Here is a 22,184-nt window from a genome sequence, read left to right on the forward strand (position 1 = left end):
AGCACCTGAACAAGGAGGGGTTCAGGAGGCATCCTAACAAGTGCCCGAGCCATCTCAACTGGCTTCTCTTGGCGTGGAGAAGCAGTGGATCTACTCTAAAGCCCTGCTTACATGACAATGATCCAATGAGAATGGAAATTTTGTTCCATTTCTATTAACCCATTTACATGAAGACATTCATCTTTGTTTACACAGTAATGGTACACATTGAAAAGGTGTAATGCCCTCAACACGCCACTAGTTGGTGCTAGGTGCTTTGGAACTAAGTGCGCATGCGTTAAAAAAAATTCTACCTGAAAGCCATTGTTATGTGGATTCGCATTTCATCATCAGATACTGTTCCCTCAGTATCTGGGAGAACACACACTACGTATGTGTGTTTGTGTGTCTGATGAGTGCGTAGTTGCAAAAAAGTGAAGAAAGTGGGATAACTTCACCGAAGCCAAACTGTGCTGTTGCCAGAGAAAACATTAACTATTTTTGTGTAAATGTACAGTGCAAAGACAACGAAACTCTTCCATTTTCACCAGAAATTGTTGTCATGTAAACAGGGCCTAAGTCCCTCTGGCTAACTGATAGCACCAGCAACTGCACTCAGAGATAGGGTTAGAAACTGGGGTGAGAAATCTTATTTCAAAGGGAGAGCTCAGACACCCTGCAGAGAAAACTCATTTTGTTCACTTGTATCCATGATCTCATTCTTTCAGTCAAGACCCAAACTCATGCCTATAGATGAGGGTAGGAACATAGATTGGTCGCTAAATTGAGAGCTATTGCCATTTGACTCTGCTCTCTCTTCACTGCAACAGGCTAAGAAACTTAAACTCCTCCTCTTGAACTATGACCTCTTCCCCAACCTAGAAAGGGCACCCTTTTCCAGCTCAAAATGATGGCCTCAGATTTGGAGAACGATCCTCGTCGTTGTTAATATTCATGTTCAAAAGTGGGTTGTACATTTACTTGAGTAACTTTTTGTGAAAAAAAAAAAAAAAAAAAAAAACTATGAGTAATTTTTCTGCACTAATAAATCTATGAACAATGAACTGACAAACTAAAGTACAATCCTCAAAAGCTACTATCCTGGCCTCTGGTGAGAAAGGTAAGAAGTATGCTGGAACAAGAATGCAACTAAAAGTTGCAGGCTAGTAGTAGCTGCAACAATTACAGTCCCTCTTTGATAAGAGGGACTGTAATTGGGAACCCGTGAAACATAGTCTCCTCCTACCGAGACATAGGACAAAAATATTTAGCATATGTAACAAGATAAAGATGGGAACAAGAAGAGTCTCTCACCGTGAACAGAGGAGGCTCCTTGGAGTGGGGATGAAAACCTTTTTGTCTGCATCCAGAAACTTCCAACATGCCCGCACCAGTGAGTCTGAACACACCCATACTGAGATACACAACTAGGGTCAGTGAGGAGGCTAAAAAGTCTCATAGGAAATGAAGTCCAAAGAGTTAGCATACACATACTCATTGTGTTTTGGAGCACAAACGATGGCCAGTGCCTCCGGAAGCATCAGCTGGTAGGAACAGTGAGTGTGGAGGTCCACACTGGACAGGAATGCAGTCTGGGAGGGATGGGTCTGAGTGCACAGGTCAGTTATTAGTGACAGAGACTACAACACAAGCCAGAGGACAGAGAAACAACAGAACCACAGTATCTCCAAATGTCACAAAGGTTACACAATGAAACCAACAGCTAAGAAAGGATGGAATGTCATCTGCTTTGACTGAACAATTTTAGGCCCTACTGACACAAAGCCTCTGTCCCTGAGCAGAGTGAGGACACGGACCTGGCTGTGCTCTGATTTTTGACAAGAGGGAGATGAAACACTTTAATAACAATTCCTCACTGAGCTGGAAAGATTACCAGTCAGTGACTGAAATGAGTTGGGCCTCCTTTCTACCAGCTGGCATATGATTCACCATAAATACAATTAAATTTAAGTGATTTGAATGTAATCTGAATATATCCAGATTGGACTGCACTACTCTGGTATTTATATCAATGATATGAATTGGAGGCATATGTCTTTGAGATATTATATTGCATCATACTGACATTGGCATGTTATTGGAATTGTTTTAAACTGACACTATGCTGAAGGAGAGGAAACACTGTTTTTACTACAAACACTAATTTCAGGGTGGTGTCACTAAATTCATACTTGAGTGCCTGCCAGAGCATCTCTTAAAGCGCTCCAGAGAATGGGTGGAGAAAGTAATTGTGAAGCTGATCTTGGTTTGCTACAGTACTTTAATGTACTCACACTTTAACAAACAAGTGTATGGTTTCTTTGAAGAAATAACAGATACGACAAAAGTATGAACAAATACGTAAATAAACTATAAATATGAATAAACCTAAACTTCAACTTTCACCAGTTGTTTCCAAACAAAATAAACAAGTTTTACAATCACATTATCATCTTATTCTCTTCATATCAAGTATAAACAATATACTTCGGGTACTTGACTCTTATTTCAAAAATCCAAAGGGACATTTCCGTTGCAGAATTAGCGGCAAATATTGGATTAAAAACCTGAAGTAAATTATAGTTGCTGCTTTACTGTACAGTGGTTAAACTGTTGATAATGTTCCCAAACCAATCAACAAACAAAGAATCATAAAACAACTGGAATACTTTTAACTCAACAGAGGAAGGAGGTTAGTCAAGTGGGTAATCAACCAGCGTTCATCTGGAGCAGACGCCATTTGTAAAGTAAATAAACTTCTAAATATATTCACAAACTGACACATGCAATAAACAGTCATAATACTATGCAACCACATCACAGCTGATAAAACTAAAATGTTCACTTGTAATTTATGCACACATGATGGAATGAGCTCCCCTGCAGCTCAACATCAAAACCTTAACTCACAAGCTTCTCTGTAACGTCTCTCATATATATGCTGCCAATCAATCCCACCAATCAACACTCACATAAAACACGGATTAATAATTAAAATGCATCAAATAATAACTGAAAACTATAAATCACTGACTTTGGAGCCTTTTATACAATTGCAGAAAGACACTACTATGCCTCTGTTCCTATGTCTGGCCTACTCTCACTCCTCTCATCTCTTGCTGGACCACATGTGCTGTTGCCAGAGTAATACAAGCTGATGCAAATGAAGCGGAAGCAGAGGGAAAAACTGAGGTCCTTTTAAAAGTTAGGGCTGAGTGGGTGTGGGCCGTGAGAGGACACATAGTGCTTTGTATAAGAACCTATGGTTAAAAAGAACAGAACATCTAAATACTTTAGAAAGTGCCTTATTAATGTGTCGTCATACATGAATCCACCCCACTGTCAGCAGGTTCTGTTGGTCCTGGAATCTAAACAGCTCCTCCACATTCTCCATGTCGCAGAAATCCGGTCCAGCTGATTGTTTTGGGATCACCACATGAGTCAGCACAAATTCGTTATGGGTCTGAGAGACACACACAGTCAGAGAGAACCTTATCAGGTTTTGTTTTCTTGTTTTGTCGAGGAACATTTTTCCTTTCTACCCAAAAACTCACCAACCGTCCACAGAGGACACCGCAGGTTTCTATTCCTCTGGCCGTATTGGAGTCAGCCAGCAGGAGGAACCGACGCGTCAGATCTCTGGGAATCACCACCCGCCTCAGACCCTCCACCCTCTTATCTGCACAGATGAAATCAACTCACACTGAAGCCTTAGAGCTCTGTTTATGATACCATGTTTGAGATTTGCATGGCGATTCCTTAGGAACAAACACCAAAGGTTTGAGAACTCCCTCCGAGTCTGACCCAGCTTGGTTTCAGACAGATTGAATTAGCATTGGGAGCAGAAAAAACATTTGCAGCTGTGTGTACTCACTGTGTATTCCTGCTAACGCAGCAACTGGTTGGGTCACAGTCACAGGCCTGTTTCTGTTTGGGTCCACCCTCTGAGAATATATGCTGCTTTTGATCGACTGCTTAGACAAACAGCAGCCAACTGGGACCTCAGGCACTTTGGTCTGCAACTGCAGGAAACCACATACAGCATCACTATGTACTGCAGATACATAGTATAATACATTACCACACAGACCCCTACAAAGTACCACTCAGAATATTACAAAGGGTACAACACATAGTACTGCAGAGTACTACAGAGAATTGTGTATTACTAAACTATTGCAATGTATTTTCAATTTCTAAAAAGGTACTGTGCAGTACTAGAGAACACTACACACAGAGTACTAGATTACCACAGGATAATTATCTTAGAGTATTACTAAGTAATACACAGTAAAGCAGTTCTACTGAGTACTAAACAATACTAATGGGTACAACAAAATACCAGATGGTATTTCATAGTACTAAACAAAAGAAAAACATTACTACACATATTACTATACAGCTACAATATAATAGAGAGTACTAAATATATATTGCAGAGAATTATACATTGTTAAAAAAAACTATACAGTACTTAAGACTAAAGAGTACAAGACAGAGTTTCAGAGTACCAGACACTACTTCACTATGGCGTATAATAGGGAAATCTTAGTGATGCAGCACCTTCAGCGCTGCCTCCTCTCCTCTTTTATTAGCCAGCTCCTGACGCCTCAGCTGATCTTCAAAGTAGCGAAACTGTTCTGACTCTATCTGCATCTGTCGCAGTGCTGCTACTCGCTGCTTCTCCTCCTCTAGCAGCAAGAGGCGCTGCCTGTCCTCGTCCAACAAAGACAGCTGCTGCAGGTGCTGACCACACCCATCCACCACCATGGCCTGACCCTGAAGAAACAATTGGATCAGATTGGTGTGCTGTGAATGCAGGTAGTAGAAGTCTCCTCTTTACTGATAAATAGTTTTATATTTACAGACACAGGAGATCCATTATTGATCCAATAAACCAATAGATGCAACTCTATCTGATCACCATCACTGATCAAAAGATCACATTTACTCTCCATGTAGAGGGCATTACCCACAATCATACCCAGTGACATGTGGTCAGGGGAGGCCTGTCATCGTGGAAAAATAATATACAATGATAAGATCATTTATATTGCTATTTTCACCCTGTGACTTGCACTTAAAAGTATTTATTTTTCATTTAACTTAACCAATTTTGATTATTTTTTCTTCAAAATTGCTGAATTTTCACAATTTCCTATTAAAATGCTCAGAAGCGCAGCTGGTGAGGCAACAGCGAGCTGAGCCTCACCTGGGATTACCAACCTCTCACTAACTGCACTGGCTGCCATTCGACAAGAACATATTCCTCTCTGTATGCTGATGTGTTCTGTGTTTTCTGTGTAGTTATTTTTCAGGCTTTCTGTGTTTAGTCCTGTCCCTGTCCTGTCTTCCCTGTTGATTGGTTCCCAGGTGTGTCTCATTCCCTGATTATCCTCCCTGTGTATATAGGTCCACCTGTTGTCTTTGTCTCTTGTCGGATCCTTGTCCGTCGTATGTTAAGTCTTGTCTAATGATAGTTTGTCTGCCGGCACAGTTGAACTGTTAAGTCCTGTGTTGGCGTCAACTCTCGTGTGCAGTCTTCTCCTGATCATTTGCTACCAGTGTTAGCTTTATCTCCACTCACTGTGCTGCCTGTTTTCTTGGACTTTTCTTGGATGGTGATCTTGGAGTTGCTTCCAATAAATTCATCCTTCATCTTTCAACCTGGGTCCTCTGCGTTCATTCTCCGCTACATCATGACATATGCCACCAATAAAATTGTTAAAAAACATTTAATATATGAACTGATTTTACATAATTTAGCATATTTATATAATTTAAGTTTTTTGTCACCAACTGTGTGTGTAACGTGTTTCGTGTGCTGAGGAGTGATCAGAAACTTAAGAGAATAGATTGGAGGTGAGGCAGGCAGTTTTCTTGCCTCATGGCAGGGGGTGCATGTCACTAATCATTGACTCAATAAATCATAATCTATAATCAATAGAGAGATGTGAAAAACTGACAGATGTCTGAGGACAACTATGTTCAAACTAGTTACCTTATCTGATTAATAAGATGAACACTTAATTTAAAGGGGAAGTATTATGTAAAAGCTTTACATAATGTATTATGTTATTCCCTCATCAAAAACATACCTGGAGTGTTGCCTTGATTTTTTTTTCATGCATGTTTGAGAAATCCTTTAATGTCCCATAGCAGACATTCAGCTGTGCAAAACGCTTGGTGGAACCAAGATTACAAGACTGAGCTTCATGCCTTACAGAGCATCCCTCCCCGACGACTCCCCAGACTCCTTCAGACTAGCCAGCACCAATTAGCAATCACCTGGTGAAACTGTGCATCTGCTGAGCTCATTATATGAGCTACCTTTTAGTGCAACACTGGTAAAAATGTTGCTAAGGGGATAATAGACGAGCACTGCTGTGATTACTTCCTGATAGTGGAATTTCATAAACACCTTGAAAGCCCAATTTCAAGGTGTTCAATTACAAAGTCATACTGGATATATATATATATATATATATATATATATATATATATAAGATTGTTTTAACAACTGAAGTTAGCATAGTCAATTATGCTTTAAAATGGCTATATGGCTGGAAAACACACAATACTGCCCCTTTAAAGCTTGATGCAATCTGATTGGACCACACACACATACATGCACACCTGCGCTCTGAGGTACTCTGAGTGCTCTTTGCTGTATTTCTCCTGAAGACGTTTTTTCAGCGCCTCCTTCTGAGGAAAAGCAACTTCTTGGAGTTTCTGCAGATACAGAGAGTCAACATAAGCCAGAACTACAAAAGGACCCTGGATCAGTGTGTGGGCTGGAATGGAATTGTGGTGTAGTGATGGATCAGTCATAAACATTTCGGCTCAAAATGTGCTTTTCTGCTAGTCTGCCTCTAGTCCAGATTAATTTTCTATTAGCAAATCCAGTAAATCTGTCCGATTGTTCTCAGATTTTGGTAGAACTTAGTGATGGGCTGGTCACAAACATTTCAGCTCTGAGAGCCGGCTATCACTGAGAGCTGTTCTTCATTATAGGGCCGGGGCTACAAACACAGCAGCACAATTACTGTTGAAAGGGGCCAGGAGTTAGGCGATGTCACCAATTGAGTATGTGAATGTGATCAATGCTGGTCTGTAATGACAGATATGATGTCTGATACAGCTGTGACCTATGTGGAAGTTATTCCACCTTGATGAATTCATGGTGACTGGGAGGGGTTTGGGGAGGGGAAGAGAGAGAAAGATCTCTGATTACTCAATTAATCATAAAAATAATCTATAGCGTACTCAATTACTAAAATATTATTTTACAACAGCCCTACACATATAGGGTGAAAACAAATGTCATGATTGTTGGTCAAAACATGGCTTGGGGCTGATGTTTTAATGATTTCTAGGGGGCGATGTGGAGGAATTAGGCCAAATCCACCACATACTGGACTGCAGTCTAAGATCGATCATAGTGAGTTTGGTGCAGCGTGGCTGAAAAATGTGGAATTTAGAGGCAAATATATGGCAACGGTGTGATCTCTGAATTTGCCACGCCACCATGACCACACCTTCTAACAAAAACTATTTGTGTTGTCTATCTTCTGACACAAGATCATCTTGATTAGCTCAAGGGGGTCAGAGATGGAGCTTTCCAAGAAAAAAAAGTAACTTCCTATTCTGAGGGGGCGGGGCTCATATGTCAGAATATGATGACATAGGGTCGTCAGGCATCCAACCAGGATCACTCATGCAGCATGATCCATTTTTTGTTGCTGTTTCTACTTCATTCATAAGTTACTTGCTGTTGGTAAAGTAACCATAAATTCAATCAATGAAGAATAAAAAGAACAATGTCGTAAAAACACTCATAAAATTAAGTAGGGACTACCCACCTCTGTGGCTCAGTTCCTTCTGTAAAGTTAAAAGTCTCAGGATTTCAGGGCTTAAGATCAAAAAGGTACACCAAATCTGATTGTAACAAACTTGCTATTCACATAAATTTATGTGCTAGTGTGCTCTTATGCATTGATAAATAACTTCAAAAACATCTTTTTGAACTAGGCCTGACCTAAACTATAGCATAGTCTTCTCCAGATGAGGACCAAGAGGAAAGTTGCGAAGCTGTGCGTTCCGGTCAACAGAAGGTGAATCATTTATAATACGTGTATCAAGCAAATGAACACATCTACTAATCCTTTCTTTGCAGTGAAAAAAAATACTGACTGGTTCTGATGTTCTCAAAACCCAAATATTTAATTTTGTCTTATAAAAATGAATTGCTGGCCCATACATAATAATGAAGGCTCAGATCGGCTGATTTTTAAAGTTTTTTTAAATATGCAACCTTTTGGACATAGGTAACGCACTCAGAATATGTAAACCAATAGCCATGTCTGATTTTTTTTTTCTTTTAATGCAAAGGAAAAGTAAAATTCACAACGCCAGCTAATATTATGTAGTTCCTGTGTTTTACGCTGTTGGTGCAAAACTCCAGCCCCGTCAGAAAGCTGATTCTCCTCCGGCTTTCTCTCGTTTTTACTGCTGACCATCCGGACTGTTAGAGAAAAAATCGCGGTCATTCCACTTCAAAACTTGCCGCACACGTTCCTAGCACTGCTTGTGATTAAAGTCATACCTGCTCCTCTGTACTGAGAAACTCTCTGATAGCAGTCAACATGTCTGCAGTCCACAGCTAAACTATAATATTTGGAGTTGTCAGTGACATAAATCACAAGCCAATCAATGAATGCAGTCAGCTGTCAATCAAATAGTATTGGCGCTATACACTTCTGATTAGTCCTGCTATTACCCCTGGAGTAGGTACTAAAATCTGAGAACAGCCGGGCTGAGCTGCGCCACATTTGCAAATGGAAACTGAATCTGGCCAAGGCAGACTCAGACCAACCGATCAGAGGTGGTCTAGTGGAAAAGCGCCTAATGAGGAGCCAGCTCCTGTCGTTCACGTCAAAGAGCTGTCTCTTAGAGCTGAAATGTTCGTGACCGACCCATCACTACTGGGTTGGAGCCAGAGAAACATCTAAAACCAGCAGGACTTGACTGGAACTGGACACCTCTGTGTTAGGCGTTTTCATTGATTGGCAAGAGAAAATGGAAACAGAAAATTGGATCTGGAGTCAGTGTTTGGAAGTGAACAGTAGGAAATCAACAAAAGAAAATAGTATTTGTGGAAAGGAAAACAAAAAAGCTTCCTGTACATAGGTGTTAAATCCCTCGGGGGGAGATGGGTGGGTCCGGAGCGCCCCGCCGCCCCCTCATCTTGAGAAAGTGTGGATTTGTCCCCCCCAATAATTCAATGAATAAAACTGTGTATTTATATAATATATAAAAATGCAAAAAAAAAAAAAAAAAAAAAAAAAAAAAAAAAAAAAAAACAGAAATGCGCCGTTAATCTAAGAAAAAAAAAAAGGAATTCCACCCCCCCTCCCCAAGTTTCTGGCAGCCTTCATAACAATCAAAATTAAATACTGTTAGGCATATTAGCTTCAATTTTGATAGGTGCTTATTCTCCCCTACTATGCAGTAACATGCAGTGTTTTTACTTTTTAACAGTTAACCAAGTCAAAACATGGCAGAAAAGAGAAAAAATTACATCCGATATGTTTTTAGACCAGGAACATGCCAAGTAAGGAGGAAATGCTGCATTTTGAAATTAAGTTAATACAAGTTTCTTAACCCTCAGGGGGTATAAATAAATTTAAACTTAACATTTTGGGCAAAACCTTTATGCGGAATAGTGTTTGAAAGATCAAAGCCTCTTTTAAGCGGATAATAAAAAATAAAAAAAATTTAAAGGCACGTGGAGCCTTTGTTTACAGAGCGAGCCGAGGTCGTGGCAGCTGGACCCACCGGTGGGTCCGTCGGGTTCTAGGGGTTAAAAAAGGCTTAAGTTTTTATGACATTATTTCATCGTTGTATTAGACAAAGCAACAGAGAACAGACCTGGATGCAGAGAGGGGGGAACGGTCAGACAGGGTCAAAGAATCCCAGGTAAGTTTAAGTTTGATGCAGTTTAATGGGAAGGTTCTCAGTCATCCAGGACTTGGCAAAACCAAAAAAAAAAAAAAAAGGTTTAAAAATTAAGCAACTTATTTACAAGAACTAAAGTCCAGTTGCTTTCTTGTAAAACATTTTTGGGTTTTGTGCAAGTTTTATGAACTTCAGTAATATTGTTGATTTAAAAAAATCCTTTTTTATTTAGACATATACGACAATTCTGTTGCTATTGTTATCCAATTATGATTGGATAATTATAAGTTATGAAAAACAACTTTTATTCTAGGAGACAGGCTGTTCAGAGCCAGGGAGAGTGGTGGCAGGAACAGAACCAGGGATAGAGTCTGAACACCAGCACAAGAAACAGGGTGACCATGTTGCCAGCACAAGTGCAGGATGTTTAAGTTCAGACCCAAGTGACTGTACAGAGCCTTACCAGCCACATCCCACATGCATTGAGAAACAAATACTTGATAGTGGAAAAACACTATCATTTCAAGAGAAATGGTTTGTTGACTTTCCTTGGCTGCAGTCCAACATTGAAAGGAGTTTTTTATTTTTATTGCATCCAAGGATTTTCAAATCAGTCCCTACTGGGACAAAAACCAGATGCTGCATTTATTAGTGCAGGCTTCAGAAACTGGAAAAAAGCCATTCAGAAATTTATATTGCACCAAAACTACCAAGTTCATCATCATTACGTGACTGTGAGAGCACATCGGCTGAACCCAATTGCTGTCCAGTTATCAAGCACATGAGGTAAACAGCAGGAGGGCACAACATTGTTTACAAAAAATTGTTAGCTGTCAGACACATAGAAAGACAGGGACAAGCCTTTAGAGGCCTGATAAAAGTGGCAATTTGTATTAACTTCTCAGACTTAGGGCTGAGGAGGATGATCCTATTTTGCTGAAGTAGTTAACAGACCGTACCACAATTTACACAAGCCTCCAAGCACAGAATGAAATTCTAAACATCATGGCAAATTTGATAATTCAAAGCATTGCAGATGAAATCAGGTCCAATTCTGTTGTTCAATTTTCAGTCATTGTTGATGGAACATAGGACGTTTCTGGCACTGAACAAGAAAGTGTCTGTCTGCGCTATGTGGACCATGACCTTGAACCACATGAAGAGTTTGTTGGGCTTTACGAAATATCTGAACAACAGACCATGGTATTGCAAAGGTGGTAGCAGATGTGTTGTTGAGACTTAATCTACCCTTGTCTGGCTTTCGTGGTCAGACTTAGGATGGTGCTTCGAACATGGCACAGAGCAGATCTAGGTCAGCTACAACTGCCAGTGGTTTGTTTGAGCATTTCAGCAAAGGTAAGACTGTATTGGGCCTCACACTTGCCTCTGCTGTTGTTGGAAAGCTTGAATGCCTCAATATTGCACTTTAAAAAAAAAAGACTCAGACTGTGTCCGGTATGCAGGTTACAGTTGACTGTGTGCGGTCATCTCTTCAGGAAAAGAGAAATGATCAGAACTACACTACGTTGTATGAAAAAGCAACGGCATTGGTTGACTCTCTTGATTCCATTGACTCCATTGAAAAAACAGATTCAAGACGCTTTTCTGGCAAAGCAGTGGATTGGGCAGAGTTCTTTAAACTGTTGGACACTTTGGAGGTTCAGTTTGTTAAGTGTTTCGAACAGGATAACATAAAGACTCTGCTAAAGTTAGGGTGTCATCAATGTCCCCAGTCAGGAATGCACGCACATTCCTGACTGGGGACATTGATGACACCCTATCAGTATCCTGAGCTTAACACAAGTTCCCTTGCTGTTCAGTTCCCCCTTTTTCGCAACAAACACCCCTGTAGCACAGTTGGAGAGGTGGTAGAGGGTTTTCATGGGGTTTCCAGCAGAAGTGAGGGGGTTATCTGACCAAGTTGAGGTCCTCCTCAGAGTTGTATTGGTGGTGTCAGTGTCTTCATGTGAATCTGATCGGAGCTTTAGTGCACTACAGAGGTTAAAGAACTGGCTACGAGCTAACATTACCCAAGGCAGACTCAACACAGGACAAGCTAGACATTAAAATGATCTGCCAAGAATTTGTTGGGCCCAGTGAAAAGTGAAGAAATGTCTTTGGCTCTTTTGTTTGAGCCTCTTAGTTAAATGGCAGCACTTTTCTCAAATGTAGGGCAGAAAAAAAGTCTTGTTCTAATCTAGTGTTTGGGCTCCAGTTAATTGTTATGTTGTACAATACAGTACATGTTAATGTACATAATTTATTTTTCTCTTTTGCATATATGTTGTAATTTAGATTTCTCATCATCACACAACACAGACACAACAAATCAATGTTTATGTGTAATTTTATTCATAAAGTATTTATTCTCCTTGAAAACTGTTCTTTTTTTTAAAGTTTTAAGATTTTGTGAAGGTGTTGTACCAGAAATTATATCAATGACACTGACCACAGCAATCTATGAACACAAGCCAAACTGAAATTTAAACAATATTTTAAGGGGACCTATTTTGCAAAATTCTCATTTTGCCACTTGTCATTATTTGTCGTCTATTGTACTGCAGATTGAACACATTAAAACCTTTTCATAAGAGTAATGATTAATATTAGTATTAAAACCAGGGACACCGCCAGGAATCATGGGCCCCCTGACAAAAAATGTGTTTGCCCTCTTCCCGTCCTCCCCGCTACAGCTGCTGTTACAATTTTTTGAGTCTATTTGACCCATAAAAAGCGTCACAATTTTAAAGGCTTGCATCTGCTTTGCTTTCTTTGGTTCAATACTGATAATTAGCACAATATTTACTGCTCATGAATTTAACATCCAACAGTCCACATACAGTATGCAAGTAGGTTGTTTAAATTTTTTCTATTAGTTTTAACTTACTGAAATGTCTCTCTCCATGAGCAACAGTCAAAAGCAACGTGCAACTACACATAAAGCAATCCAGACTTCTCAAAAATGCTATGTAGTTGCATTTTATTCAAGCTGAAGTATATAACTAATAAAAAATATGTTTTCTCCATATTTGTTAAAGCTGTCGCCATGTCATAGCAGTTTGTCATGAGACAGATAATCTGTGAAAACAATCAATCTCCGCCATCTCCTTCCTGAATTACTATTACTGGCTAAAGTAATGCACCGTTCTGACCAAAACAACCAATCAGAACTAGCAGGACGCTCTTAGCACCGTCAATTAGCCTCATTCACTCACTGCTAAACGTGCTAATGGTGGAGAAATTGGTAGCTATGCTAACTAAACTGAACATTCACAGTTTGAATCTGCATAGCTCTAGCTGCAGCACGGCACAAATCGAGGGGGAGGAAAGATGAGCAGCACCACATGAGATTGTGATTGACAGCACTAAAACTCTCCTGCCACTGACTGGTTGTTTCTAACACTGGGAGAAGGCAGAGGAAATAGATTTTTCACAGATTACCTCTTATACCATACTGTCGCAACATAATGACAGTTTTAACAAATATGTGGAAAAAATATTTATCTAAAAGTGACATACTGCAGCTTTAATTTCACTCAGGAGAGGACGGGTCAGGAGGGACGTGGGTTAGAGCTGCTGCTGACTGACTCATCTGTTAAGTGGTAAAAGGTACAAGGGACAAGTTTAATATATGAATATGTTGGTAATTTCTTTCCTTAATTCATTAAATGCTAGTGAAATGGAGGCAAACAGTAGTCTGTAGCTAAGCTAATTATGCTAAATGGTTGATAATCTCACACAATCTACTCACCTCTCTTGGAGAAAAACTGAGTTATAAATTAACACTCTTGCCTTTTTCTCTTTCTCTCCCTCTCTTTTTTTGAAAACCTGGTTTCATAACTTTTCTTAGCAGCATAGTAACTGCCACAATCGTTTTTGTTTCCTACCGTCTGCTGCTAACAGCCTCACTCTGAAGCGCTCCAAGCACGAACGAACCATTTAACGCAGATAGGGAGAGGGAGGGTTCAGGCCAAATATGGATGTGTGTTTTTTGATCTGGGAGTGGGAACATTAAACTTTTACTGCTAAAAACAATCTTTGAAAATACAATATGATTAATTTTGTAATTGACAGGGTCCCATTTTTTTTATTTTCTTCTTTCTATGAACAAAAATAAATAATTAAATTGTGGAGGCCTCCCTGTTGGTCAGGGCCCCTAGAATAGACTCTTTTCACATGACGTCAGACAACATCTGTTTTGACTCGATGCAATGTATCTTTAGTTCCGGTGTGTGGAGTTAAAGCTGTTTCTGGACTCTAAAGCAGCTGCCACAAATACGATTTGAAGATATATCACTATTTGCAAACAATTTTTCTTCATCAACATAATCTAAACTACAGGCACATGCAAAGGGGGGGACTATGGGGGCTTGAGCACCTGCCCCTTTTGCTCCTTGCCCCCAAGAGCCCTTTTGGTCAATTTTTTACTTTTTTGGTATTATTATTTCCTAAGCCCTCTTCCGACACATAATATGTACTAAAATTATTTGAAAGAAAGAAAAAAAAGAAAAAAAAGCTTCTTCCCTGTATCGTTAATATCAGTCATTCTTCAGTATTGCTTATGCAATAGGGGCACATCGTCCTTCCAAAACCGATCATCTCCATAATGGATATATGTCTTCTAATTTCCTTTGCTGCATAATGTACATTGCATTTATTCTAGCGTTAGGTAAATGTATCTTGAAGGAGAATAGCACATATCTTGTTAAATTGTAGGTTTGAATATTGCAATACTTTCCTATAACAAAATAGACCTGCAGAAAGAAATTACTAATAAAATATCTTACATATTCATAGTTGTATGCTCTATATCAGGGGTCTCAAACTCAATTTACCCAGGGTCCGCTGGAGGCAGAGTCTGGGTGAGGCTGTGCCGCATAAAGGATTCCACAAAAAACATTTAAAAAATATCCTCAAATGTCATCAACATTTAATTATTTCTCCAATACATGAACGGCAAGCTTTGGCTTTGACAAAGACATGATGAGGGTGTGACAAAATTTAGGGTGCGTTCACACTGCAGCCTGAAGTGACCCAATTCCGATTTTTTGTCACATCGGATTTTTTTCGCCAGGCCGTTCACACAGTCAAACATATGCAACCTGTAAGTGTCCCGCATGCACAGTAGAGGGCGCAATAGTGTCACCGTTCTCAGTGTTCTGCCAACCGCCATAAAAAGAAGAAGTGCTCAGTGTTTGCGGAAGTAAACATGGAGGCTAACGGTGGAGCTTAGCTTACGTATTTGAAGTTGTTGTCCAACCGGAGCAGCATATTAACAACTTAATCCTCATTATAGTCCATCAAAGTTGTTGTTTTTCTTCCCGCTTGCGCGTATCAGGACAGAGAATAGTGAGATTTGTTGAGTATCAGTGATGTTCAGTTCGGATGAATGCGGCCTGGACGTTAGGTCGCATTTGAATCGGATACGTATCGGATATGGGTCGCATTTGAAAAAAATCTGACCTGTAGTGATGGGCAAATGAAGCCTCATGAAGCAATGAACCTTTCCAGCCCTTTGCTTTGTAAAACAGTTCATTACTCGATGCTTCATTCATTGCTCTATAGTGACATCTGCTGGTGAAACTGTAACAGTCTTGTCACTCAGTTGGATCATACTTCCAAAAATTACTAAATGCAATATTGTGTCGAGAAAAGTCGAGCTCATCCCACTTCCCCATGCTGGAGATTTTAGTTTAATAATAACAATAAATAAAGTTATCTTTAAAACTGATCACACAGGTGACATCAAGACCCAACAGTAGAGTCAGATGGTAATAAAATTAATCTGGTTGTGTGTGTGTTATTGTGTCCTGCAAACTTTGCTTTAATTCTACTTTTTTCTATATAATCATAAAAAATCATAGTCTGACAGAAGGAAAGTTATGAAACAGGAAAAGCAGGTTTCCTGGAAAAAGAGGAAGTTTCCAGCCTGCAGTGATTAAAAATAGTTCAGACTGCTCATTTTGAGCACTAAAGGTTTAAGGAATAAAAACTAGACGTTTTGAGTAATTGGATAAAACCCAGAGTAAAATACTTAAATTAATAATGATAACTTATGATTTAGCCGATAATTAATATTGGTTTAACCAGTGGTTGATGTTGGTTTGATTATAAGAATATTTATACTTACTCTTACACTTATGGAAGTACTTAAAGGAGAAAGAAGTAACTGTAACATGGTGTCAAATGATTAGAATAATGAATTATTCTTGGTTTCTTTTCAGAAATGTCTGTAATAACTCACATTATGATTATAAGAGTAACTAATAAGTAATGGTTATTATAATATTATAAGTGAATGCTAAATCAGATAAACTAAGGGGTTATGAATGTGATTTTGACATTGAACTTGAAATGGTGTAAAGTGTGTAACTGTAACTAAAGGTCACTGATGTTGTGTTGGAGGTAGATGGTAGGTGAAAGGTCAGGTGGAAAGAGGAACTGATGGGAGAGCGGAGGTGTCCAACGCCTTATTGCTAAACTTCAACTTACCTAAGAGAAGGTTAGACACAAGAGGGCTGTTGAGCAACTCGGGGACATTAGAACAGACATCAGGACATGTCCAAAGATGGTGATGGATATGAGATTATCGGTCCAAGCAGTCAGCCAATGAAACAGGCACAGCAACAAAGCTAGCCAATGCAAATGCACCAAAAGGGTGGATAAACCCTATATAAGGTGAGTGCAAAAGAGGAATCTTTGGTTGGATCCTTCAGGCAGCTTCGAGCCAAGATCGAGATGGACAAAGAACTCTGAAGCTGAAGAAGAGCCGGAGCCACAGAGCCGAAGACTGTTCTGCACATGGGGACCAACCCGTTAGCCCCGCAACATGTGGCTTCAAATTGCACTTTTCTCAGCTGGGTTCGAGACCCCAAAGACAAAGACCAAGGCAAAGATGAAGATAAAGACAAAGGCAAAGAACAAAGGCAAAGAGGAAGAACTGGTGTGTTCCTTCCATGAGACCAGCCCTTCTACATCTCTAGAGACCAGAAAGATCGTGAGACGAAGAGAAAGGAGCTACAGAGCTGCAAGACAAGAAGGAGAGGGCCGCTATGCGCATGAGGAAGTCACCCTGAGGCCCGAGACCTGCCGCTCTGACTCAGTACTCTTCCTGTACTGGGAGCCTCCTGCTGCTGCAACACCTTTTTCATCATCAGGCCAGTTCTGGGGTTCAAAATGCCAAACACCGTCCGTCTCTCTCAAAGTTTATCTTTTTTAGTTCACAGTGTCAGCATTAGGGAAAGATAGATTAGATTATTGATTTTACTTATTTGATTATTTCTGCTACTGATTTAAGCTGTACTGACCCTTGCAAAATTGCCTTACTAATAAAATAATTAGCATTAAGAAAATCTAAAAGATGTTGTGGACATTCAGTTAATGAGTCACCTTAAAGTTCTTTGATGGTTGTAAAATAGCTATGAAGTTTGATTCTGGGAGGAGAAAGTGGAAAATGTTTTATAGGTTGCTTTTAGCCAAAACTAAAACAACACCCTTGGGACTCGCCCGAGTCACTAAAACTAACCTGGTTCAATAACAAGTGCAAGTTGTAATAAGAGAAAGAGCGACCGTTAACAGGTGTGCTCTGTGAAACTAGCTGATTCCGGGCTACTTAATCTGGCTAATTCACAGAGTGAAAAAGGGTGGGACATCTGGATGGAGGTCGTTAGAAACCAGGCTAGTCTTTCTCGCACCCAGCTTAAACAGAGTTTACTTCAGTTCTGGGTAGGGTAAATCTCGGCAGATTTAGGAAACTCAATTCACCCGTTAGACGGAGAGCTGGGAGCAACATCTCCCTCCTCTCAGAAGAGGAAGTAGAGAGAGAGAAGGGGGGGGGGGTGTTGTGCAACAACAATTGTCACAAAGTTTTCATCAAACTCATGTTTAGTAACAGGAGAATCAATGAAACCATATTTAATTGGCATATGTTTTCATTATTAAAATTATTTGTAGAAAATCTAATCCTGGTATATGCTGAATGTCAGTGGTTGTGTTGGGTTTTCTTTTATATCATAGACGGATTTGACAATAAAGACAATTGATGTTTTAATGACTTGGGAGTGCAGTGCCTGTTGGGGCGTTCACTTTTTCTTGGATTTCTAATTGGCGTCAATCCCTTATATTTGGCTACATGTTGAATTTTAGTTCTGCAACAGGATTAAATCTGTTTCTGCTGTGCAAGACTGATATATCTTTGCTAATCAGACTACAAATAATAGTGGAAATTTGCAGAAGGTGAGAAATTGGGAGATGGAGGGGTTAATTGTTGTTATCTAAGAAGAATTTTATTGTGAGCGATCATCTCAAAGTATTCCCAGATGTCAGAAATTTTCCTCTTGCTGGCTCCATTTCAGACAATCAGTCAAGTTTATTTGTGTAGCACATTTCAGCAACAATGCAGTTAAAAGAGATTTACATCAAAAAATTACAAAAATATAGTTAGAAAAAAACCATAATCTACAATTGAGAAAACCAGTAACAAACATTACATTTTGATGAGTGCCATCATCAATACACATCAAATATGTTCACATCAAATATGGTCAGTGTTCATTTTATTTGGCCACTGAAGACAAATATCCTCCTCTGATGCGCTACCAAATGGACAACCCATAAAGCAGCATGGCTCATCGTGCTTTTATTTTGAAAACCAACAAGCAGTCACCTGATCCATGCAATGTGAGGCCTCATTTGTTGCCAGTCACATGGTTTTCAGCAAGACGACACAAGCCTCGAAGCGGGGCTTCATCGGACACGCCCTCTTTTTACTCGGTACAAGCCTCGAAGCCTGGATTCAGATAGCCCATCACTACTGACCTGTGCTGTTCACACTGCCATGAAAAGATCTGATACAGGTCGCATTACGTCAAAAAAAAAAAATCGGAATTGGGTTACTTTAGGCTCCAGTGTGAATGCACCCTAAGTTTATTCAAATTGGCGTCGCTCTGGTTCTATGTTTCATAGAAGTCTTTAGCCAGTTAGCAATGTATGGAGAACGTCTCGATGCGTGACATCATTACTGCTTCTACTTGTCACAACAGCACAGTGGATGACGAGCAGCCCGGTAGCAGTCGCCTTTCTCTGCGTTTGATCGTGGCATTTGTTAATGGTAGAAAGTACCGGAATGGCGACTGCAGAGAAGGGCAACTGGTACCGGACTGTTCCATCATCCGCCGCACTATTGTTACAAGTGTAGTGTGCATGAAGTCAGTGTAGCTTAGCCTAGCACCGAATGTCAGCCATGACGAGGAACGGTGGGCTCACCCTGTGGGCCGCACTAATGTTATACTGTCATATCAGGTTGGGGGCCACGAGACATCGTCCTGCGGGCCGCATTTGGCCAGCGGACAGCGAGAATGAGACCTCTGCTCTATATAGAGATTTTCCTTAGCTTTGATTGTATATCTCACAATTTTGTAATTTATCATTGTTTATCAAACTCTGAAAGCTGTGTGGCTTTTTTAATATTCTGTCCTAGAATGTAGTTAGATGTGCCCTTTTTTTGAGCAACTGCCCCTTTAGTGGTCTCTGCATGGCCCTAATAAACTGGACAAATTCCTCGCTGATTGATACCAGTTTGACTATGAAGGTACGTGTTTTGGTTTTTTCTAGCTGTTAGTTGATATGCTAGGATAGCAATAGTAATTTGTTAGCTGACTAACATTACGTAGCCTTTCTGTTTTGGAAATAAAACGTATTTAGGCTCTAATCTTAATCAGATTTTTATAGTATAGACTGGGGTTGCCACCTGTCACGTAAAATGCATGCATATTAACCCCTCCTCACTTATGCTAGTTTCACCACCTGCTCAGTAGCGACATTACCTGCAGCCACAAGTCCAAAACTTGACAGTTATGTCACACACCTGCTACTCCATCACGTCCTGAGAAGTTAAACTCTTGCTAAGATAGAGACATGAGTAGGAAGATGCTGTCTTAGATAGACAGACCGACAGCTATTAATGTTTCATTGGAGAAATGTGATTTTTTTTCTTCAAAATCACTGAATTTTCGCATTATCCCATTCAAATGCTCGGAAACAAAGTCGGTGAGCCAGCAGCGAGCTGAGCCTCAACCTGGGATTGCACCTCTCGGTAACTGCACCAGTTGCCATTCTATGAGAGGATGCTCCTCCTGTCTGTACGTTGCCAATAAAATGGTTAAAAACATTTAATGTATGAACTGATTTTCCATAATTTAGCTTATGTATTTAATGTACTGTGTTTTTATTGTCACTAACTGTGTGTGTAACGTGTTTCGTGTGCTGAGGAGCGATCAGAAACGCCAGAGAACAGATTCGAAGTGAGGCAGGCAGTTCTCGTGCCTCATTGCTGGGGGCACTCATGATCCCAGATATTGTGACTCCACAACTGCTGAGTAAGAGACGGTAATAGCGAGCTAGCCATACAGTAGCTGCACTGATACAGAGCGAGAAAGACATGGTTTTGAGTTGTACTTTAACGGTTTCTCCCTTTGCTGTTAAGCACAGCACGGAATTAATAATATCTACATGTCTAAGTTTGATTGAGATAACGGAATTATTCTGTGGCGGCGGCGCGGCTAAGCATCACATGTTAAAGAATAGTCTTTTTGCCCTCCAGAATTGTACGCATGTGCGAAATTTCCTTATGTAAAAACAATAACATGCAGGGGGTCTAGATTTGTAAATCTGATTATAATTAAGTCGGTGCCTCAAAAGCTATGAACCTCACCGCATGTCACTGATATATATATATATATATATATATGTATATATATATATATATATATATGTATATATATATATATATATTTATATATTAACTTTAACTTCACATTTCTCCAATGAATATTTATCAAAGATAGAAGGTTAACTTTCTTTTATTTTGTTTTCCTGCGGTTGTAGACTTGGCAGTAGAAAATTGATAACATAGGAATAACAACTTCATATCCCTTTTAACAGGTTACACTTGATTCTACTGTGGTGCCTATGCCAAGTGCATGAAGTTTGTGCTCAGCTGGGAAAGCCCTGTGGATCACATGGTGGGACTTCTGCTTCAAACCGCTCACTACAGTATATCACTGCCTCTGTCATTCACCAGTTCACTGCAGACTGGCACCTGCCAAGGACCCTACATGGATGCATGGATGTCTTCTTACATAATGTTGAAATACAATTGATATGCTTTTGTAAATAAATTTTTTCTATCAATGACTTAAATTGTCAACTGTGATAATTGTTTGTGTAATGTAGTGTATGTATATATATATATATATATATATATATATATATATTAGGGCTGAAACGATTCCTCGAATGATTCGAGTACCTCGATTACTAAAATTCCTCGAGGAAAATTTACCTGCCTCGAAGCTTCGTTAATTTATGTTTTATTAGTTAGCGCACCGTGTTCCGGCCGGGACTTCATTTGCGTTGCGCGGAGCTCTCACTTCCGCCTCTAAGTTGTTGACAAAAGCTAAGTCTCAGCGGCATAAAGTCCAATCTTCAAGATTGGCCCGTGGGGATTTTATTGATTGATGATAATGCCCGACTTTTTATCGTTTTTGGGGAACCAATAAGCATCCTTAAAATGACTGGGGGAATGCCTGGAGTACGGCAGCATTTCTCCTCCGGGGCTGCTGGTTGAAAGCGAACGGCGGGAAGAGCGCTGAGGTGAGCGGATAGCCTGAACAGGGCGGGCGGCTGAGTAGCTGATGCTTACCGTGTAAATGTAGCTTTACCGACGAACCGCACAATAAATTTCATATCCCGGTCTGAAGAAACGGGTGGCGGAGTGCATCGTACATGGCTGGTAGATGAGTTTCTGAGTGTGACCAGTGAAGGTGTCGTAAATATCCCGTATTGCTTCCCCCCGTGTTCGTCCCCCGGTCTAACGGTTCGTCAGTCCGCTGGTCTATTTCCTCCCCTCCACCCCATCTTACGTTCGTTCATTCGCCCTCTCCTCCCAGTCCAGGCGGCATTTCCCGTATTTTCAAACCCAAAGCGTGACGGGTTAGGTGGCAAGGTGAGTTTAATTAATCTATTAAACTCACTGAAGATGAATACATAAACTAAAAGCTGGATTGTAGACATTTTTATAAGCATATTTGTGAGCCTGCCTCTTTGTTATTAAATTCAATATAATTTCAGATTTTTCTATAACTTTTCTTCTGGTTAACTTAGAAAGTGAGCTATTATTGTTACAGGTTAGTTTTCTAAACTACAAAAAAGCAACTGTTAGGGATGCTCAAATATGAAAAATTGGACTG

General features: G+C 40.0%; 1 protein-coding gene and 1 long non-coding RNA gene across 3 annotated transcripts in view; one reads left to right on the plus strand and one right to left on the minus strand.

Annotated features, from left to right (window-relative positions):
* The window catches only part of LOC148153795 (uncharacterized), a 186,741-nt gene that overhangs the window by 54,722 nt on the left and 109,835 nt on the right, over nt 1-22,184 (plus strand). The window lies entirely within an intron of this gene.
* stambpl1 (STAM binding protein-like 1) overlaps nt 1-22,184 on the minus strand; it is a 91,131-nt gene that overhangs the window by 1,104 nt on the left and 67,843 nt on the right. For both annotated transcript variants that reach the window (XM_088016463.1, XM_088016462.1), the window contains exons 5-11: nt 6,616-6,711; nt 4,543-4,758; nt 3,854-4,001; nt 3,534-3,658; nt 3,305-3,442; nt 1,474-1,586; nt 1,294-1,393 (exon numbers count right to left, since the gene is read on the minus strand). In XM_088016463.1, coding sequence (XP_087872589.1) covers nt 1,294-1,393; nt 1,474-1,586; nt 3,305-3,442; nt 3,534-3,658; nt 3,854-4,001; nt 4,543-4,758; nt 6,616-6,711 — 936 coding nt within the window. The remainder of the gene's footprint in view (nt 1-1,293; nt 1,394-1,473; nt 1,587-3,304; nt 3,443-3,533; nt 3,659-3,853; nt 4,002-4,542; nt 4,759-6,615; nt 6,712-22,184) is intronic.

The sequence above is a fragment of the Poecilia mexicana genome, unplaced genomic scaffold (assembly GCF_051168715.1).
Source record: "Poecilia mexicana isolate PSO_F unplaced genomic scaffold, ASM5116871v1 scaffold_19, whole genome shotgun sequence".
Classification (NCBI taxonomy): Eukaryota; Metazoa; Chordata; class Actinopteri; order Cyprinodontiformes; family Poeciliidae; genus Poecilia; species Poecilia mexicana.